The sequence below is a fragment of the Oncorhynchus keta genome, chromosome 12 (assembly GCF_023373465.1).
Source record: "Oncorhynchus keta strain PuntledgeMale-10-30-2019 chromosome 12, Oket_V2, whole genome shotgun sequence".
NCBI lineage: Eukaryota > Metazoa > Chordata > Actinopteri > Salmoniformes > Salmonidae > Oncorhynchus > Oncorhynchus keta.
Genome location: NC_068432.1, coordinates 29,222,600 through 29,239,786, shown reverse-complemented (window position 1 = coordinate 29,239,786; position 17,187 = coordinate 29,222,600). Strand labels below are relative to the sequence as shown.

Here is a 17,187-nt window from a genome sequence, read left to right as displayed (position 1 = left end):
TTTGCGTATGCAGCAGTTGTCCTTGTGCATCTCATTTGCGCCACCCCAAGTTGTTTTCTCATCCGAAGTCATGTCACCAACTCTTCTTCATCCTGTTACACTGTTGACTCCGTTCATTGTGTTCTCTACGGGAAAATCACACACTGATATAAAACCTATTATTGCGTCAGACAACTAATAATTTAAAGTCAGAATATAGCCTACAGCATGGCATAACCTAACTACTGGGAATGGCTCAATAGTTATGATAAATCAGACTCAGACATTTGTTGGGCCGGTGAAATGTTTGTTATTGTGCACTAGAGGCCTGTTGTTTACAATGAAACGCCTTAACCGTGTAAAATCTGAGGTGCAATACATTTATATATTTCTATGCTATGGATCTGTAGATCAATATTTACAAATTCGGAGGTGCTTAGTCTCAAGTAAACACTATTGTGACTGATAAACACATTTCCTTTCCTTCATTTATTTTGTAGAGTATTAGGGCTTATACAATATACAGACAGGGTGCATGTGAAAATGGACTGTGTGCAGCATTGTGAAATCATTATGATTATTATTTAATTCGATGTATATCTTTAACCCACTATCCCACTACCTCCCTTGTATAGTTCCTGAGGTGATGAAAAGTGAACTGGGTTGGGAATTGGGTGCCTGCATGCTTCTTCAATTTTTCAGAGCCTTCTGTTATTTCGTAGTCTTTCATTCATTTTTCAGTCAAAAGAGTATCCAAGGAATGTGCCAGAAAACCCAACAAGAAAGTATGTAGAGAAGAAGGTATGTAAGCTAACAAAGAAGTAAAAAGGAGCAAAGTGACTTCAGAGTTGGCTCCAAACCAAGATCACATCGTCATCGTATTTGAAAATCAAACACAGTAGAGACCGATAAATGTCGGTCAGAGATGTGTGCGTCCATCTATGCCTGAGAGTGTGTGTGTCTCTCTGCTGTGCGAAATTAAGAGCAATCCAGAGTAAGATCATTCCACACAATAACATCCACCCATGACATGTTTATTCGAAAAACACATTGATTTCTATACATTTTTTATTTGTTATTATTGGAAAGCCAATAATGAAAGAAATCAACATTCTGATGTCAAAAGTTACTGTTTGTACAATATGTAAATCTAATTTGTTCTGATTTAGTCATGGCAATGAAAAGGAGAGTACATCATATCTTACCTCAAATTCAGCACAGCCTATGTTTACTGCAAACAAACATTATTTGGTTTTTACAGTAACGCCATTTTTGACAGATTTTCCGAGACACAGATTGGGATATCACTATCTTCCTTCCTTGGTGGTCAATCATGCTATTTTTGAATTCTCTTGTACTTTTTTGTTTTTTTCCTCCTTGATGTGATTCCTAGGGGCCCACAGCAAGAGTCAAGGAGTGGATTTCTCTCATGGTGACAGTGAAGGTATTTTTGGTGCTCAAAGTTTAATGCATGACGTTTTTTCTTTTTAGACACTTTTTGACTTTTGATATTTTCATAGACTTTCGTCTTCGATCTTACCTTTGACAACTGGTTAAACCTTAGTTTATCAGTGGGCATGCCAAGTCAATTATAAGTCACTTGATTCTCTCAGCGTCTTAGCTATTTCACTCTCAATTGTTTTGATTTGGACATCCATATCATATCTGCAGTATTTTTTGTGTCATGGATTTTTTGGGACACTGAATACTGATTTTGTCCCCCTTGAAGACAAATGCTGGTCAATTTGCCATTGATCCCAAATGTACTCAATTTGAACAATGACTCACATGGGTTATTTCTTGTATCTTTGTGGCTATACCAATCAACAAAGATATTATTTTGTAGCACCATAAATAGAATGGGAAGTGAAGATTTTCCTGTGTCTTCTAGGGATCGCAGACTGGGCTATCTATAACCAACTACATCTTATCTCAAAGTCTCCTCCACTACCTCTCTGTGGGTCTCATGAGAGGACCGTATGAGTGACTCATGAGGATGAAGCTATTACTATTCACTACATGTCGTACTGTTCAGGAGATTGAGTGTGATGTAGGAAATGGGTGTCCTTATGTTATTTTATGGCAACTCACGCCTTTCTCACATTGACACTGAACTTACAGTTCAGGTCATATGCCTTATTCTTTTTGTCACCAAATTGTTTTTTACTTTGTCATTTTTTTCATTGGGGCGGGGAGGGCAGTTATAAGTGTGGGGAGGCTTTATATGCCTTATTCTGACGAAAAAACTATATTTAGTAGTTGTTGTTTTAGATGCAGAGAAAATCATGTCCTGTAATTTAACCACTATTATGACAAATTAATTTATAGGAGCGTGGTGCACAGAAATGACCACCTTGCCTGAAGACGCATGCTCTGTTGAACATAGTGAACACATAGTATTAACTAGATACACTTTAGAGATACTAGATGTGAAAACGGTATATTGCTAATAATAGAATATTAGAATATGGCTCAGGCTCTAGTATAAACACAGTTTTGTGGGGGAAAAACATTGAGATTGACATAATATAGATCTCTGTTAGGCCTGTATGAGTAGTGTCCTTGCTTTGCATTCTTGTCTCCATTGGTGCGTCACAACCAAGACCGTAATCACGAAGCACATCTGCTGAAATCAATACCATTACCTTGAGCTTACCTTCAGCTTTAGTGGTGTAAATGTTGCTGAGTCTACCGTCTGGTAGGGGTTACAGTATTCTGATGTTGCATTACCTTGCCTGTAACTCTTTACAGTACAAATAGTAAATGGCTGATTCTCTCTGCAGACATTCGGAACACTGAGGCTAGGCCTGTGATGGTCTACATCCATGGAGGATCCTACATGGAGGGGACAGGAAATATGATCGATGGGAGTGTGCTGGCCAGCTATGGGAATGTCATCGTCATCACTCTCAACTACAGGGTCGGAGTACTAGGTGATGGGATTCTCTTACTATCTCTGAATGGTGTCTGTGGAATTTCTTTTCAGTCTCGAAGATACATTTTCTTCTTCCCATAACGTTGATCTCCACACAGAGATCCAATTCATATGTACACTTATGCCAGTTATTCAAACTTCTATTCATTTGTTACATTTCTATCATTTGCTATGGAAGTCATTTTCTCCTGGTGTGTAATGTATAATCCCAGGTTATGAAGGCAAAGTCTTTTTCAGTATGTTATTGTCTGGAGGAGGGAGTAAGATTAGAACTCCTCAGTCAGAGGACAATGGTTAGGACTATTAATCGCCTACAAGCTACAATATTCCAAAACACTGTTAATCTTTTTTGAACTAACCTGCAGAGAAATTGACTGCTTTTGTCAAGCCTGGAAGACTGATTTAAATAGGAAGGGATGCAGGAATCACAGCCAAGGTCTGGAGTCTTTCTTATAGGAGCGAGATTCCAGCTGTAACACTTCATGTATCTCTGTGTGAGGGGCGGAAAGGGCCTGCCCCTCTCTCTGTGATTGATACTGCATAGTGGAGAATGCATAGTGGAGAATGCATAGTGGAGAATGCATAGTGGAGAATGCATATTGGAGAAAAAGACTGGTTGCAACTCAAGGAACCATGCAGTGAGAGTATCCTTATGAAAAAGTGGAGGAGGAGGAGAATGATGTACTGAGCTAGGTATTTAACCTGCTCTGGTATGGTAAATCACAGATAAAAGTGTGACAAGAAAGAAGTTAAATAACACTAATATCCTCTGCTGTACACTTCAGGGTTCCTCAGTACAGGTGACCAGGCAGCTAAAGGAAATTATGGACTCCTGGACCAGATCCAAGCCCTGCGTTGGATCAGCAAGAACATTGGCTATTTTGGAGGAGACCCTGGTCGCATCACTGTCTTTGGATCTGGGATCGGAGCATCCTGCGTCAGCCTGCTCACACTGTCCCATCACTCTGAGGGTAAGACTAAAACTCAACCTGGATAGACAGGGCAGGGGGGGTGGGATGGGATGGGGATAGTCACCAGTGAATCTCATGCCCAATGAGAATGACTTTATATAACTTTATCACATGATAAACACACACAGACCCAGTGATTCCTCAGCCTGCAGTTTTCACAGACACATACTAGGTACTACATTATCTGGTACTTCATCTCAATGTATAGCTTTATGTGGAGCATTAACATTAATGTGTTGTGCTCTGTAGTATTGCTTCAGGGAAGTGACTTTATTCACTGTGTTGAAACAGATCTACTGTTATCTGCTTTTATTTGTACTTTGATGTTTTTAATGCAAAAATGCAAAAATGTTATATTTCTGTATTATGCCATTATTTAGTTTTACATTTACATTATAAAGTGTGTTTGGAAAGTATTCAGATCTCTTCCCTTTTTCGACATTTTGTTATGTTACAGCCTTATTAAAAAATGTACTAAATTATATTTTTCCCTCGTCAATCTACACACAATACCCCATAATGACAAAGTGAAAACAGGTTTTTAGATATGTTTGCAAAGTTATAAAAAATGTAAAATATAAATATCTTATTTACATAAGTATTCTGACCTTTTGCTATGAGACTCAAAACGGAGCTCAGGTGCATCCTTTTTCCATTGGTCATCCTTGAGATGTTTCTACAACTTGATTGGAGTCCAGCTGTGGTAAATTCAATTGAGTGGACATGATTTGGAAAGGCATACATCTGTCTATATAAGGTTCCACAGCTGACAGTGCATGTCAGAGTAAAAACCAAGCCATGAGGTTGACAGAATCGTCCGTAGAGCTCCGAGACAGGATTGTGTCGGGGCACAGATCTGGAGAAGGGTACCAAAAAATGTCTGCAGCCTTGAAGGTCCCCAAGAACACAGTGGCCTTTGGAACCACCTTTGGAACCAAGACTCTTCCTAGAGCTGACCACCTGGCCAAACTGAGCAATGGGGAGAAGGGCCTTGGTCAGGGAGGTGACCAAGAACGCGATGATCACTCTGACAGAGCTTCTGAGTTCCTCTGTGGTGATGGGATAACCTTCCAGAAGGACAACCATCTCTGTAGCACTCCACCAATAAGGCCTTTATGGTAGAGTGGCCAGACGGAAGCCATTCCTCAGTAAAAGGCTTGGAGTTTGCCAAATGGCACCTAAACAACTCTAAGACCATGAGAAATAAGATTCTCTGGTCTGATGAAACCAAGATTGAACTCTCACTGGCAGGGACTGAGCTAAAGAGGATCTGCAAAAAAGAATAGGAGGAAACTCATCAAATACAGGGGTGCCAAGCTTGTAGTGTCATATCCAAGGAGATTCGAGGCTGTAATCGCTGCCAAAGGTGCTTAAACAAAGTACTGAGTAAAGGGTCTGAATACTTATGTAAATGTGATATTTATTATCATTATATTTTATGTGCAAACATTTCTAAGCCTGTTTTTGCTTTGTCATTGTGGGTTATTGTATGTAAATTGACGAGAAAAAAAAACTATTGAATACATTTTAGAATAAGACATTAATGTAGCAAAATGTGGAAAAAGTCAAGGGGTCTGAGTACTTTCTGAATGCGCAGTATACAACCCTTATCCTCAACTAAAAAAGGAATAGTTTCACCAAAATGGCGCCGGAGAAGAAGGCTGACGTTTTACGTGGCCCCAACCGATTGTGTTTTTTTGTTCGTATATTTGCGTTGTTGGTAACTTATTTTTAAACTTATTTTGTACATAATGTTGCTGAAGTAATGGACATCAGGATTGCGATTACTCACCACGGACTGGCAGAATCCTTTTTTTTCCTTTAACGAGTCTGACGAGCCCGACGCAAAGTATTTACTGCTTTCTTGGGAACAAGCCCAGATCCCCTTGATTTGCGTGAAGAGGAGGTGGAGAAAAATGGGCCAGAGGGCGTGCTGCCTTCTGAGAATTCGTAGGCGATTGAATAAACCCCCACTTCCTTCCATTCTGCTTGCAAACGTGAAATCTTTGAAGAATAAAATCGATGATCTACGCAGAGATTAAACTACCAACGGGACATTCAACACTGTAATATCTTATGCTTCACGGAGTCGTGGCTGAACGACGACATTATCAACATACAGCTGGCTGGTTATACGCTGTACCAGCAGGATAGAACATCAGTGTCTGGTAAGACAAGGCTTGGCGGACTATGAATTTTTGTAAATAACAGCTGGTGCACGATATCTAAGGAAGTCTCAAACTATTACTCTACTTCAGGCGAGCATCTCATGATAAGCTGTAGACCACACTATCTACCTAGAGAGTTTTCATCTGTATTTTTCGTAGCTGTTTACATACCACCACAGACTGAGGTTGGCACTAAGACAGCATTGAATGAGCTGTATTCCGCCATAAGCAAACAAGAAAACGGTGTTCCTAGTAGCAGGGGACTTTAATGCAGGGAAACTTAAATCCGTTTTACCAAATTTTTGTCAGCAACCAGAGGGAAAAAAACTCTTTACTCCACAGACAGAGACGCATACAAAGTTCTCCCTCGCCCTCCATTTGGCAAATCTGACCATAATTCTATCCTCCTGATTCCTGCTTACAAGCAAACATTAAAGCAGGTGCACCAGTGACTAGATCAATAAAAAAGTGATCCGATGAAGCAGATGCTAAACTCCAGGACTGTTTTGCTAGCACAGACTGGAATATGTTCCGGGATTCCTCCAATGGCATTGAGGAGTACACCACATCAGTCATTGGCTTCATCAATAAGTGCATTGATGACGTCGTCCCCACAGTGACCGTACGTACATACCCCAACCAGAAGCCAGGCAACATCCGCATTGAGCTAAAGGCTAGAGCTGCCGCTCTCAAGGAGCGGGACTCTAATCCAGAAGCTTATAAGAAATCCCGCTATGCCCTCCGACGAACCATCAAACAGGCAAAGCGTCAATACAGGACTAAGATTGAATCGTACTACACCGGCCCTGACGCTCGTCGGATGTGGCTTGCAAACCATTACAGACTACAAAGAGAACTGCCCAGTGACACGAGCTAAACTACTTCTATGCTCGCTTCGAGGCAAATAACACTGAAACATGCACTAGAGCACCAGCTGTTATGGAAGACTGTATGATCGCGCTCTCCGCAGGTCAACATTCATAAGGCCGCAGGGCCAGACAGATTACCAGGATGTGTACTGTGAGCATGCGCTGACCAACTGGCAAGTGTCTACACTGACATTTATAACCTCTCCCTGACCGAGTCTGTAATACCAACATGTTTTAAACAGACCACCATAGTGCCTGTGCCCAAGAGCACTAAGGTAATGTACCTAAATGACTACCGACCCGGATCACTCACAGAGTGCTTTGAAAGGCTGGTCATGGCTCACATCAACACCATTATCCCAGAAACCCGAGACCCACTCCAATTTGCCTACCGCCCCAACAGATCCACAAATGATGCAATCTCTATTGCACTCCACACTGCCCTTTCCCACCTGGACAAAAGGAACACTTATGTGAGAATGCTATTCATTGAATACAGCTCAGCGTTCAACACCATAGTGCCCTCCAAGCTTATCAATAAGCTAAGGACCCTGGGACTAAATACCTCCTTATGCAACTGGATCCTGGACTTCCTGATGGGCCGCCCCAGGTGGTAAGGGTAGATAACAACACATCCGCCATGCTGATCCCCACCACAGGGGCCTCTCAGGGGTGCTCAGTCCCCTCCTGTACTCCCTGTTCACTCATGACTGCACGGCCAGGCACGACTCCAACACCATCATTAAGTTTGCCGATGACACAACAGTGGTAGGCCTGATCACCGACAACGATGAGACAGCCTATAGAGAGGAGGTCAGAGATCTGGCCGTGTAGTGACAGGACAAAAACTTCTGCCTCAACGTGATCAAGACAAAGGAGATGATTGTGGACTAGAGGAAAAGAGGACCGAGCACGCCCCCATTCTCATCAATGGGGCTGCAGTGGAGCAGGTTGAAAGCTTCAAGTTCCTTGGTGTCCATGTCACCAACAAACTAACATGGTCCAAGCACACCAAGAGAGTTGTGAAGAGGGCACGACAAAATCTATTCCCCCTCAGGAGACTGAAAAGATCTGGCATGGGTCCTCAGATCCTCAAAAGTTTCTACAGCTGCACAATTGAGAGCATCTTGACTGGTTGCATCCCTGCCTGGTATGGCAACTGCTCGGGGTCCAATCACAAGGCACTACAGAGGGTAGTGCGACCGGCTCAGTACATCATTGGGGTCAAGCTTCCTGCCATCCAGTACCTCTATACCAGGAGGTGTCAGAGGAAGGCCCTAAAAATTCCAAATACTCCAGCCACCCAAGTCATAGACTGTTCTCTCTGCTACCGCATGGCAAGCGGTACCGGAGCGCCAAGTCTAGGTCCAAGAGACTTAACAGCTTCTACCCCCAAGCCATAAGATCCCTGAACATCTAATCAAATGGCTACCCAGACTATTTGCATTCCCCCCCTCTTTTAAACCGCTGCTACTCTCTGTTGTTATCATCTATGCATAGTAATTTTAATAGCTCTACCTACATGTACATATTACCGGTGCTGCCTGTTACGTAACTAGGAGTGGTGGGTGCGGAGTCAGGCGCAGAGAGCAGAGGTTTAAGGAAAAATGTATTTATTCCGGTGAGAAAAGGTCATGCCAAAACAACAGGTGAATAAATCACCGGCCCAAAACAGGACACAAACAGTCCGGAAAAATACAAACAATACCATCCACAAAACCGTTGAGCGCCGCCCAAACAGGAAGGGGAGCCACCTTCAGTGGAAGTCGTGACAGTACCCCCCTCCCCTGACGCGCGGCTCCTGCAGCGAGCCGACACCGGCCTCGAGGACGACCCAGAGGGCGATGCGCAGGGCGATCCGGATGGAGGCGATGGAATTCCCTCAGCAGTGATGGATCCAAGATGTCCCCCACCGGTTCCCAGCACCAGACCGTACCCCTCCCAGTCCACAAGGTACTGTAGGCCCCTCACCCGGCGTCTAGAGTCCAGAAAGGAATGTACTGTGTATGCCGGGGACCCCTCGTGTCCAGAGGGGGCGGAGGGACCTCCGGCACATCACCTTCCTGCAGGGGACCAGCTACCACCGGCCCGAGGAGAGACACATGAAACGAGGGGTTAATACGATAGTAAGAAGGGAGCTGTAACCTATAACACACCTCGTTCATCCTCCTCAGGACTAAATGGCCCCACACACTGCGGCCCCAGCTTCCGGCAGGGCAGGTGGAGGGTCGAGAGCCAGACGCTGTCTCCCGGTGCAAACACGAGGGCCTCACTGCGGTGGCGGTCAGCGCTCCTCTTCTGCCGCCCACCAGCTTGTTTGAGTGATTCCTTGAGTGATTCCATGCCGGCCCTCCAGGTCTCCTTTGAGCGCTGTACCCACTCCTCCACCGCAGGAGCTTCGGTCTGGCTCGGATGCCACGGTGCCAGGACCGGCTGGTAGCCCAACATGCACTGAAAAGGCGACATGTTCGTGGAGGAGTGGCGGAGTGAGTTCTGAGCCACCACCGCCCATGGAACGTATCTCGCCCATTCTCCTGGCCGGTCCTGGCAATACGAACGCAGAAACCTACCCACATCCTAGTTCACTCTCTCCACCTGCCCATTACTCTCGGGGTGATAACCCGAGGTCAGGCTGACCGAGACCCCCAGACGCTCCATAAACGCCCTCCAAACTTGGGACATGAACTGGGGAACCCGATCAGAAACGATGTTCTCAGGCACCCCGTAGTGCCGGAAGATGTGGGTAAACAGGGCTTCCGCAGTCTGTAGGGCCGTAGGGAGACCGGGCAACAGGAGGAGACGGCAGGACTTAGAAAACCAATCCACAACAACCAGGATCGTAGTGTTCCCCTGAGATGGGGGAAGATCGGTGAGAAAATCCACCGACAGATGGAACCATGGCCATTGTGGAACGGGGATGGGCTGTAACTTCCCTCTAGGCAGGTGTCTAGGAGCCTTACTCTGAGCGCACACCGAACAGGAGGAGACATAAAACCTCACGTCCTTAGCTAAGGTGGGCCACCAGTACTTTCCCTTAAGACCTCGCACTGTCCTCTCAACACCCGGATGGCCTGAAGAGGGAAGCGTATAAGCCCACCGAATCAATTGATCACGAACACCAAACAGCACATACTGAAGACCCGCTGGACACTGTGGAGGCGCAGGTTCCAATCGTAATGCCCGCTTGATGTCCGCGTCCACCTCCCATACCACCGGTGCCACCAGACGTGAAGCTGGAAGGATGGGAGTAGGATCGATGGACTGATCCTCGGTGTCATAGAGATGGGACAGCTCGTCGGCCTTAGTGTTAAGGGAACCTGGTCTATAGGAGATAGTAAACCTAAATCTGGTGAAAAACATGGCCCACCTTGCCTGACGAGGATTCAGTCTCCTCGCTGCCCGGATATACTCTAGTTTACAGTGGTCAGTCCAGATGAGGAAAGGGTGCTTAGCCCCCTCAAGCCAATGTCTCCACACCTTCAGAGCTTTTACCACAGCTAACAACTCCCGGTCCCCAACATCATAGTTTCGCTCTGCCGGACCGAGCTTCTTCGAAAAGAAAGTGCAGGGGCGGAGCTTCGGTGGCGTGCCCGAGCGCTGTGATAGCACGGCTCTAACCCCAGCCTCGGACGCTTCCACCTCCACTATGAACGCCAAAGATGGGTCCGGATGGGCCAACACGGGAGTGTCGGTAAACAGCGCCTTCAGACGATTGAAAGCTCTGCCTGCCTCTGCTGACCACCGTAAACGCGCCGGCCCCCCCTTCAGCAGTGAGGTAATGGGAGCTGCCTCCTAGCGAAAACCCCGGATAAACCTCCGGTAGTATTTGGCAAACCCTAAAAACCGCTGCACCTCCTTCACCGTGGTCGGAGTCGGCCAATTACGCACAGCCTTGACGCGGTTACACTCCATCACCACCCCCGAGGTGGAAATGATCCCAGGAAGGAAACGGCTTGTTTGGAGAACACACATTTCTCCACCTTGACGTACAGGTCATGCTCCAGCAGTCGCCCAAATATCTTGCGCACCAGAGACACATGTGCGGCGCGTGTGGTGGAATAGATCAGGATATCATCGATATACACCACCACACCCTGCCCATGCAGGTCCCTGAGAATCTTGTCTACAAAGGATTGAAAGACCCATACGGCATGACGAGGTACTCATAATGGCCAGATATGGTACTAAACGCGGTTTTCCACTCATCTCCCTCCCGGATACGCACCAGATTATACGCGCTCCTGAGGTTCAGTTTAGTGAAAAAACGCGCTCCGTGAAAAGATTCTACTGACATAGCGATGAGAGGTAGCAGGTAACTAAACCCCAATGTGATGGTATTTAGACCTCTATAATCAATGCACGGACGCAGGCCTCCCTCCTTTTTTTCACAAAAAAGAAACTCGAGGAGATAGGTGACTTGGAGGGCCGAATGTACCCCTGCCCCAGAGATTCAGTGACATATGTCTCCATAGCCACTGTCTCCTCCTGTGACAATGGGTACACGTGACTCCTGGGAAGTGCTGCGTTTACCTGGAGGTTTATCGCGCAATCCCCTCATCGATGAGGTGGTAATTTTGTCACCCTCTTTTTACAGAAGGCGATAGCCAAATTGGCATATTCTGAGGGAATGCGCACAGTGGAAACCTGGTCTGGACTCTCCACCATCGTGGCACCAATGGAAACTCCTATACTCCTACCTGAACACTCCTCTGACCACCCCTAGAGAGCCCCCTGTTTCCAAGAAATCCTAGGATTGTGACTAGCCAGCCAGGGAACCCCCAGCACCACTGGAAACGCAGGTGGATCAATAAGGAAGAGACTAATCCGCTCCTTATGATCCCCCTGCGTTACCATGTCCAGTGGAACCGTGGCCTCCCTGACCAGCCCTGACCATAACGGTCGGCTATCTAAGGAGTGCACGGGGAAGGGTGGATATATCGGCAACAGTGGAATCCCTAACCTACGAGCGAGTCTGCGATCCATAAAGTTCCCAGCTGTGCCTGAATCGACTAGTGCCTTATGCTGGAGAGAGGGAGAAAACTCAGGGGAAGAGATTAGTAAAAACATGTGACAAACAGGGAGCTCTGGGTGACTTTGGTGCTGACTCACCTGGGGTGACAGAGAAGTGCTCTGCCTGCCCTCTCAACTCCCAGACGAGCTCCTCCAGCACCGGTCGGCAGTGTGTCCTCTCCGACCACAGCTGGTGCAGGAGGAGCCTCCTCCTCTGGTTCCCCCTCGATGCGGCCCCCCCTAACTCCATAGGTATTGGAGCGGGTGGGCTGGGAGGTGGAACCAACAGGGCCAATTCTGAACGCCCGCGGGCAGCTAGCAGGTTGTCCAGTCGGATTGACATGTCTATGAGCTCGTCGAGGGAGAGGGTGGCGTCCCAACAAGCTAGCCCCCTGCGGACATCCTCTCGGAGGCTATACCGGTAGTGGTCCATCAGGGCCCTGTCATTCCACCCCGCTCCAGCGGCCAAGGTCCGAAACTCCAGCGTGAAGTCCTGCGCACTCCTCGTCTCCTACCTAAGGTGGAACAGCCGTTAGTAGTGGTCCCTTGCGGAGTCTGGGCTGTTCCAAACCGCGTTGGCCCACTCCAGGGCTCTGCCCGACAGGCAGGAGACGCGGACACTCACGCTCTCCTCACCAGAGGGAGTCGGGCGAATGGTAGCCAAGTATAGATCGAGCTGGAGCAAGAATCCCTTGCACCCAGCCACCGCTCCATCATACTCCCTTGGGGGCGCAAGACAAAGAGCGCTGGATCCGGATCCGAACTCAAACGAGTTCAGTTCACATAACTGGGTTGACGATAAAATGAGGGACAGACGTAAATGAATCACTAATCACATTAAATAAATACAAATCTTCAGAAAGGTCTTTGTCAAAGCAAAAACATAACTAGAGCTTTACAGTGATAGTGAAACCTTCAATACATTTGGGGTTAAGCGGGTTAAAATCTTCATGTCAAAATGCACTTCAAAATGCACTTCATTTAATTTAACAGGCTTTTGAAATTCACTATTGGTAAACAATTTCTACTTAAAATATCAAAGGGATGCAAAATGTACTCTATTTGTGAACCAGACCCCAAACTCCAAAGGGATCCAATCGAGTCCTTCAGAGGAAGTGGATTGTTTGGATATGTGGCTAGGGTGGTAGGGCAGTGGTACAGTTAAGTGATGGCTATTGTTCTCCTCTCCTCAATATAATCAGACTAAAAGCTTTGCCTCTTAAAGAGTGAACCCCTTTAACAGATCCACCTATAAATTCAAGGTAGTGTATGGATGGAGTCTAACTATCTAGCTATCTATCATTTTAAATTTATATATTTACATTTTATTCATCAAGACATGTGTACACAGCACATACTGTGCAGCATCTATTAATCAATATAATAATCTTTAAACCTCACTCTGTTTTACACTCACTAATTTATCCCCAGCGTTTCAAAAAGATTTGCTCGTATTTCTTTCTTACCCTCACGAGAGTAAATGGAAGGAGGGTTGTGAATGAATTGAGGAATGTCACTCAATCTGAAACAAAGATAGTGGCATCTGTGCCTTTACATCTCCCACAACCGCACACACACACACACACACACACACACACACACACACACACACACACACACACACACACACACACACACACACACACACACACACACACACACACACACACACACACACACACACACACACACACACACACACACACACACCACCTCTTCTCCTCTAATCAATCAGCCCTTTATTACATCAGGCCACAGCTCTAACGGCACCAGAGCCAGCTTAGGCCCCTCTCACTGAGATTGTGTGAGCCAGCGTGATACTGTGGTATACAGACAGACTACCCAAGTCTTTATATCATATATTTTTCAAGCATTAATTAAGAACCACGATCACCGTTGGCGATATAATAAAAATATATTATATCGCCATGTTTTCCAGATGTTTTTCCACTGCCTGGTTGTGTAAAATGAGCTTGTTTCACTACAGGCCACATTTGGTTTGATGGGATCATAAAAAAGTAAAAAACAGGAAGGTCAGTTAAGTGAATAATTAAGGTGAAGCATACAGTATAATCAAAGTGGATAATTTAAGGGCAGTGGGATTTGTCCTTTGTTTTCCAGACATGTATGCTTTGGTTAGTGGATGTGATGTATGTCCTGGTAGCCTGAAGCTACCCTTCAGCTCAATGCTCAGGGTCTTGCACTAACTGTAATCTATGGCCCTCTGAATATACTGTCTTTATCTGACAGTATGCATTATGTGGGTTGAATGCTGTAACAAAACAGAATAAAAACATTGAAAGTCCCATTTGGGCTCCCGAGTGGCGCAGCGGTCTAAGGCACTGCATCTCGTTCTAGGGGCTGTATCACAACAGGCCGTGATTGGGAGTCCCATAGGGCAGCGCACAATTGTCCCAGCGTTGTCTGGGTTAGTATTTGGCCGAGGTAGTCCACCATTGTAAATAAGAATTTGTTCTTAACTGACTTGCCTAGTTAAATAAAGTTTAAATAAAAAATTAAAATAAATGAAAAAACGGTAGTGAATGCCCATTTCTACTTATCACTTATTAACCATCATTTATTCACATTACTTTACTTTAATACATTTTTTATTTTATGACTTTATTATTATAATAAAATGCTACAAAATGTTACCTACTTTTTCTCCCAAATTTCATGATATCCAATTGCGATCTTGTCTCATCGCTGCAACTCCCAAACGGGCTTGGGAGAGGCGAAGGTTGAGTCATGCGTCCTCCAAAACATGACCAGACAATCTGCGCTTCTTAACACCCGTCCGCTTAACCCGAAAGCCAGCCGCACAAATGTGTCGGAGGAAACACCATCCAACTGTCAACCTGCAGGCGTCTGGCCTTCCACAAGGAGTTGCTAGAGTGTGATGAGCCAAGTAAAGGCCCCCAGGCCAAGCCCTCCCCTAACTTGGGCGATGCTGGGCCAATTGTGCACCGCCCTATGGTACTCCCGGTCGGTTGTGACACAGCCTGGGATCGAACCCGGGTCTGTAGTGACACCTTAGACCGCTGCGCCACTTTGGGAGGCCCCATGACTTTATTATTTCATTCAAAGTAATCATCTCATGTAGGGCTGCTGCTGCTTATGCTGTCTGTCAAAATCACTATTTTACTAGTTCTTCAGTAAATAAGGCATACTTTTTTGACCCTGAAAACCAACTGTCAATCACTTAGATCATGTATTTAAGTGAACCCAGCCTAAAACCCCAAACAGCAAGCAATGCAGGTGTAGAAGCACGGTGGCTTGGAAAAACTCCCTAGAAAGGCCAAAACCTAGGAAGAAACCTAGAGAGGAACCAGGCTATGAGGGGCGGCCAGTACTCTTCTGTCTGTGCCGGGTGGAGATTATAAAGGAACATGGCCAAGATGTTCAAATGTTCATAAATGACCAGCATGGTCAAATAATAATACTCACAGTAGTTGTCGAGGGTGCAGCAAGTCAGCACATCAGGAGTAAATGTCAGTTGGCTTTTCATAGCCAATCATTATGAGTATCTCTACCACTCCTGCTGTCTCTAGAGAGTTGAAAACAGCAGGTCTGGGACAGGTAGCACGTCCAGTGAACAGGTCAGGATTCCATAGCCGCAGGCAGAACAGTTGAAACTGGAGCAGCAGCACGGCCAGGTGGACTAGGGACAGCAAGGAGTCATCATGCCAGGTAGTCCTGAGGCATGGTCCTAGGGCTCAGGTCCTCCGAGAGAGAGAGAGAAAGAGAGAAAGAGAGAATTAGAGAGAGCATACTTAAATTCACACAGGAAACCAGATAAGACAGAAGAAGTACTCCAGATATAACAAACTGACCCTAGCCCCCCGACACATAAACTACTGCAGCATAAATACTGGAGGCTGAGACAGGAGGGGTCAGGAGACACTGTGGCCCCCATCCGATGATACCCCCGGACAGGGCCAAACAAGAAGGATATAACCCCAACCACTTTGCCAAAGCACAGCCCCCACACCACTAGAGGGATATCTTCAACCACCAACGTATCATCCTGAGACAAGGCTGAGTATAGCCCACAAAGATCTCTGCCACGGCACAACCCAAGGTTGTGACTCAACCCACACAAGTGACGCACCCCACCTAGGGACGGCATGAAAGAGCACCAGTAAGCCAGTGACCAGTAAGCCAGCGCCTGTAATTTTCTGGAAGCTTGCTTCAGAGCTTGGGTATTTTCTGTATACCGGGGAGCTAGTTTCTTATGACAAATGTTTTAGTTTTTAGGGGTGCAACTGTATCTAGGATATTGTGCAAGGTTAAATTGAGTTCCTCAGTTAGGTGGTTAACTGATTTTTGGCCTCTGACGTCCTTGGGTAGGCAGAGGGAGTCTGGAAGGGCATCAAGGAATCTTTGTGTTGTCTGTGAATTAATAGCACAACTTTTGATGCTCCTTGGTCTGAGCAGATTATTTGTTGCAATTGCAAACGTAATAAAATGGTGGTCCGATAGTCCATGATTATGAGGAAAAACATTATTTATTCCATGGGACAAAACTAGGTCCAGAGTATGACTGTGACAGTGAGTAGGTCCAGAGACATGTTGGACAAAACCCACTGAGTCGATGATGGCTCCGAAATCCTTTTGGAGTGGGTCTGTGGACTTTTCCATGTGAATATTAAAATCACCAAAGATTAGATCTTAGATTAGATCTTCAACCACCAACAAATTTATCATCCTGAGACAAGGCTGAGTATAGCCCACAAAGATCTCTGCCACGGCACAACCCAAGGTTGTGACTCAACCCACACAAGTGACGCACCCCACCTAGGGACGGCATGAAAGAGCACCAGTAAGCCAGTGACCAGTAAGCCAGCGCCTGTAATAGGGTTAGAGGCAGAGAATCCCAGTGGAGAGAGGGGAACCGGCCAGGCAGAGACAGCAAGGGCGGTTCGTTGCTCCAGAGCCATTCCATTCACCTTCACACTCCTGGGCCAGACTACACTCAATCATATGACCCACTGAAGAGATGAGTCTTCAGTAAAGACTTAAAGGTTGAGACCAAGTCTGCGTCTCTCACATTCTCGCAAACCATTCCATAAAAATGGGGCTCTGTAGGAGAAAGCCCTGCCTCCAGCTGTTTGCTTAGAAATTCTAGGGACAATTAGGAGGCCTGCGTCTTGTGACCGTAGCGTACGTGTAGGTATGTACGGCAGGACCAAATCAGAAAGATAGGTAGGAGCAAGCCCATGTAATGCTTTGTAGGTTAGCAGTAAAACCTTGAA

General features: G+C 46.1%; 1 protein-coding gene across 3 annotated transcripts in view; it reads left to right on the top strand.

Annotated features, from left to right (window-relative positions):
• Window positions 1-17,187, top strand: part of LOC118391257 (neuroligin-3-like) — a 33,555-nt gene that overhangs the window by 4,387 nt on the left and 11,981 nt on the right. The window contains exons 3-6 of one of the 3 annotated variants that reach the window (XM_035782460.2): window positions 721-780; window positions 1,373-1,423; window positions 2,763-2,912; window positions 3,700-3,885. In XM_035782460.2, the coding sequence (XP_035638353.1) occupies window positions 721-780; window positions 1,373-1,423; window positions 2,763-2,912; window positions 3,700-3,885 (447 nt within the window). The remainder of the gene's footprint in view (window positions 1-720; window positions 781-1,372; window positions 1,424-2,762; window positions 2,913-3,699; window positions 3,886-17,187) is intronic. The other 2 variants (XM_035782456.2, XM_035782458.2) reach the window with 2 other exon arrangements.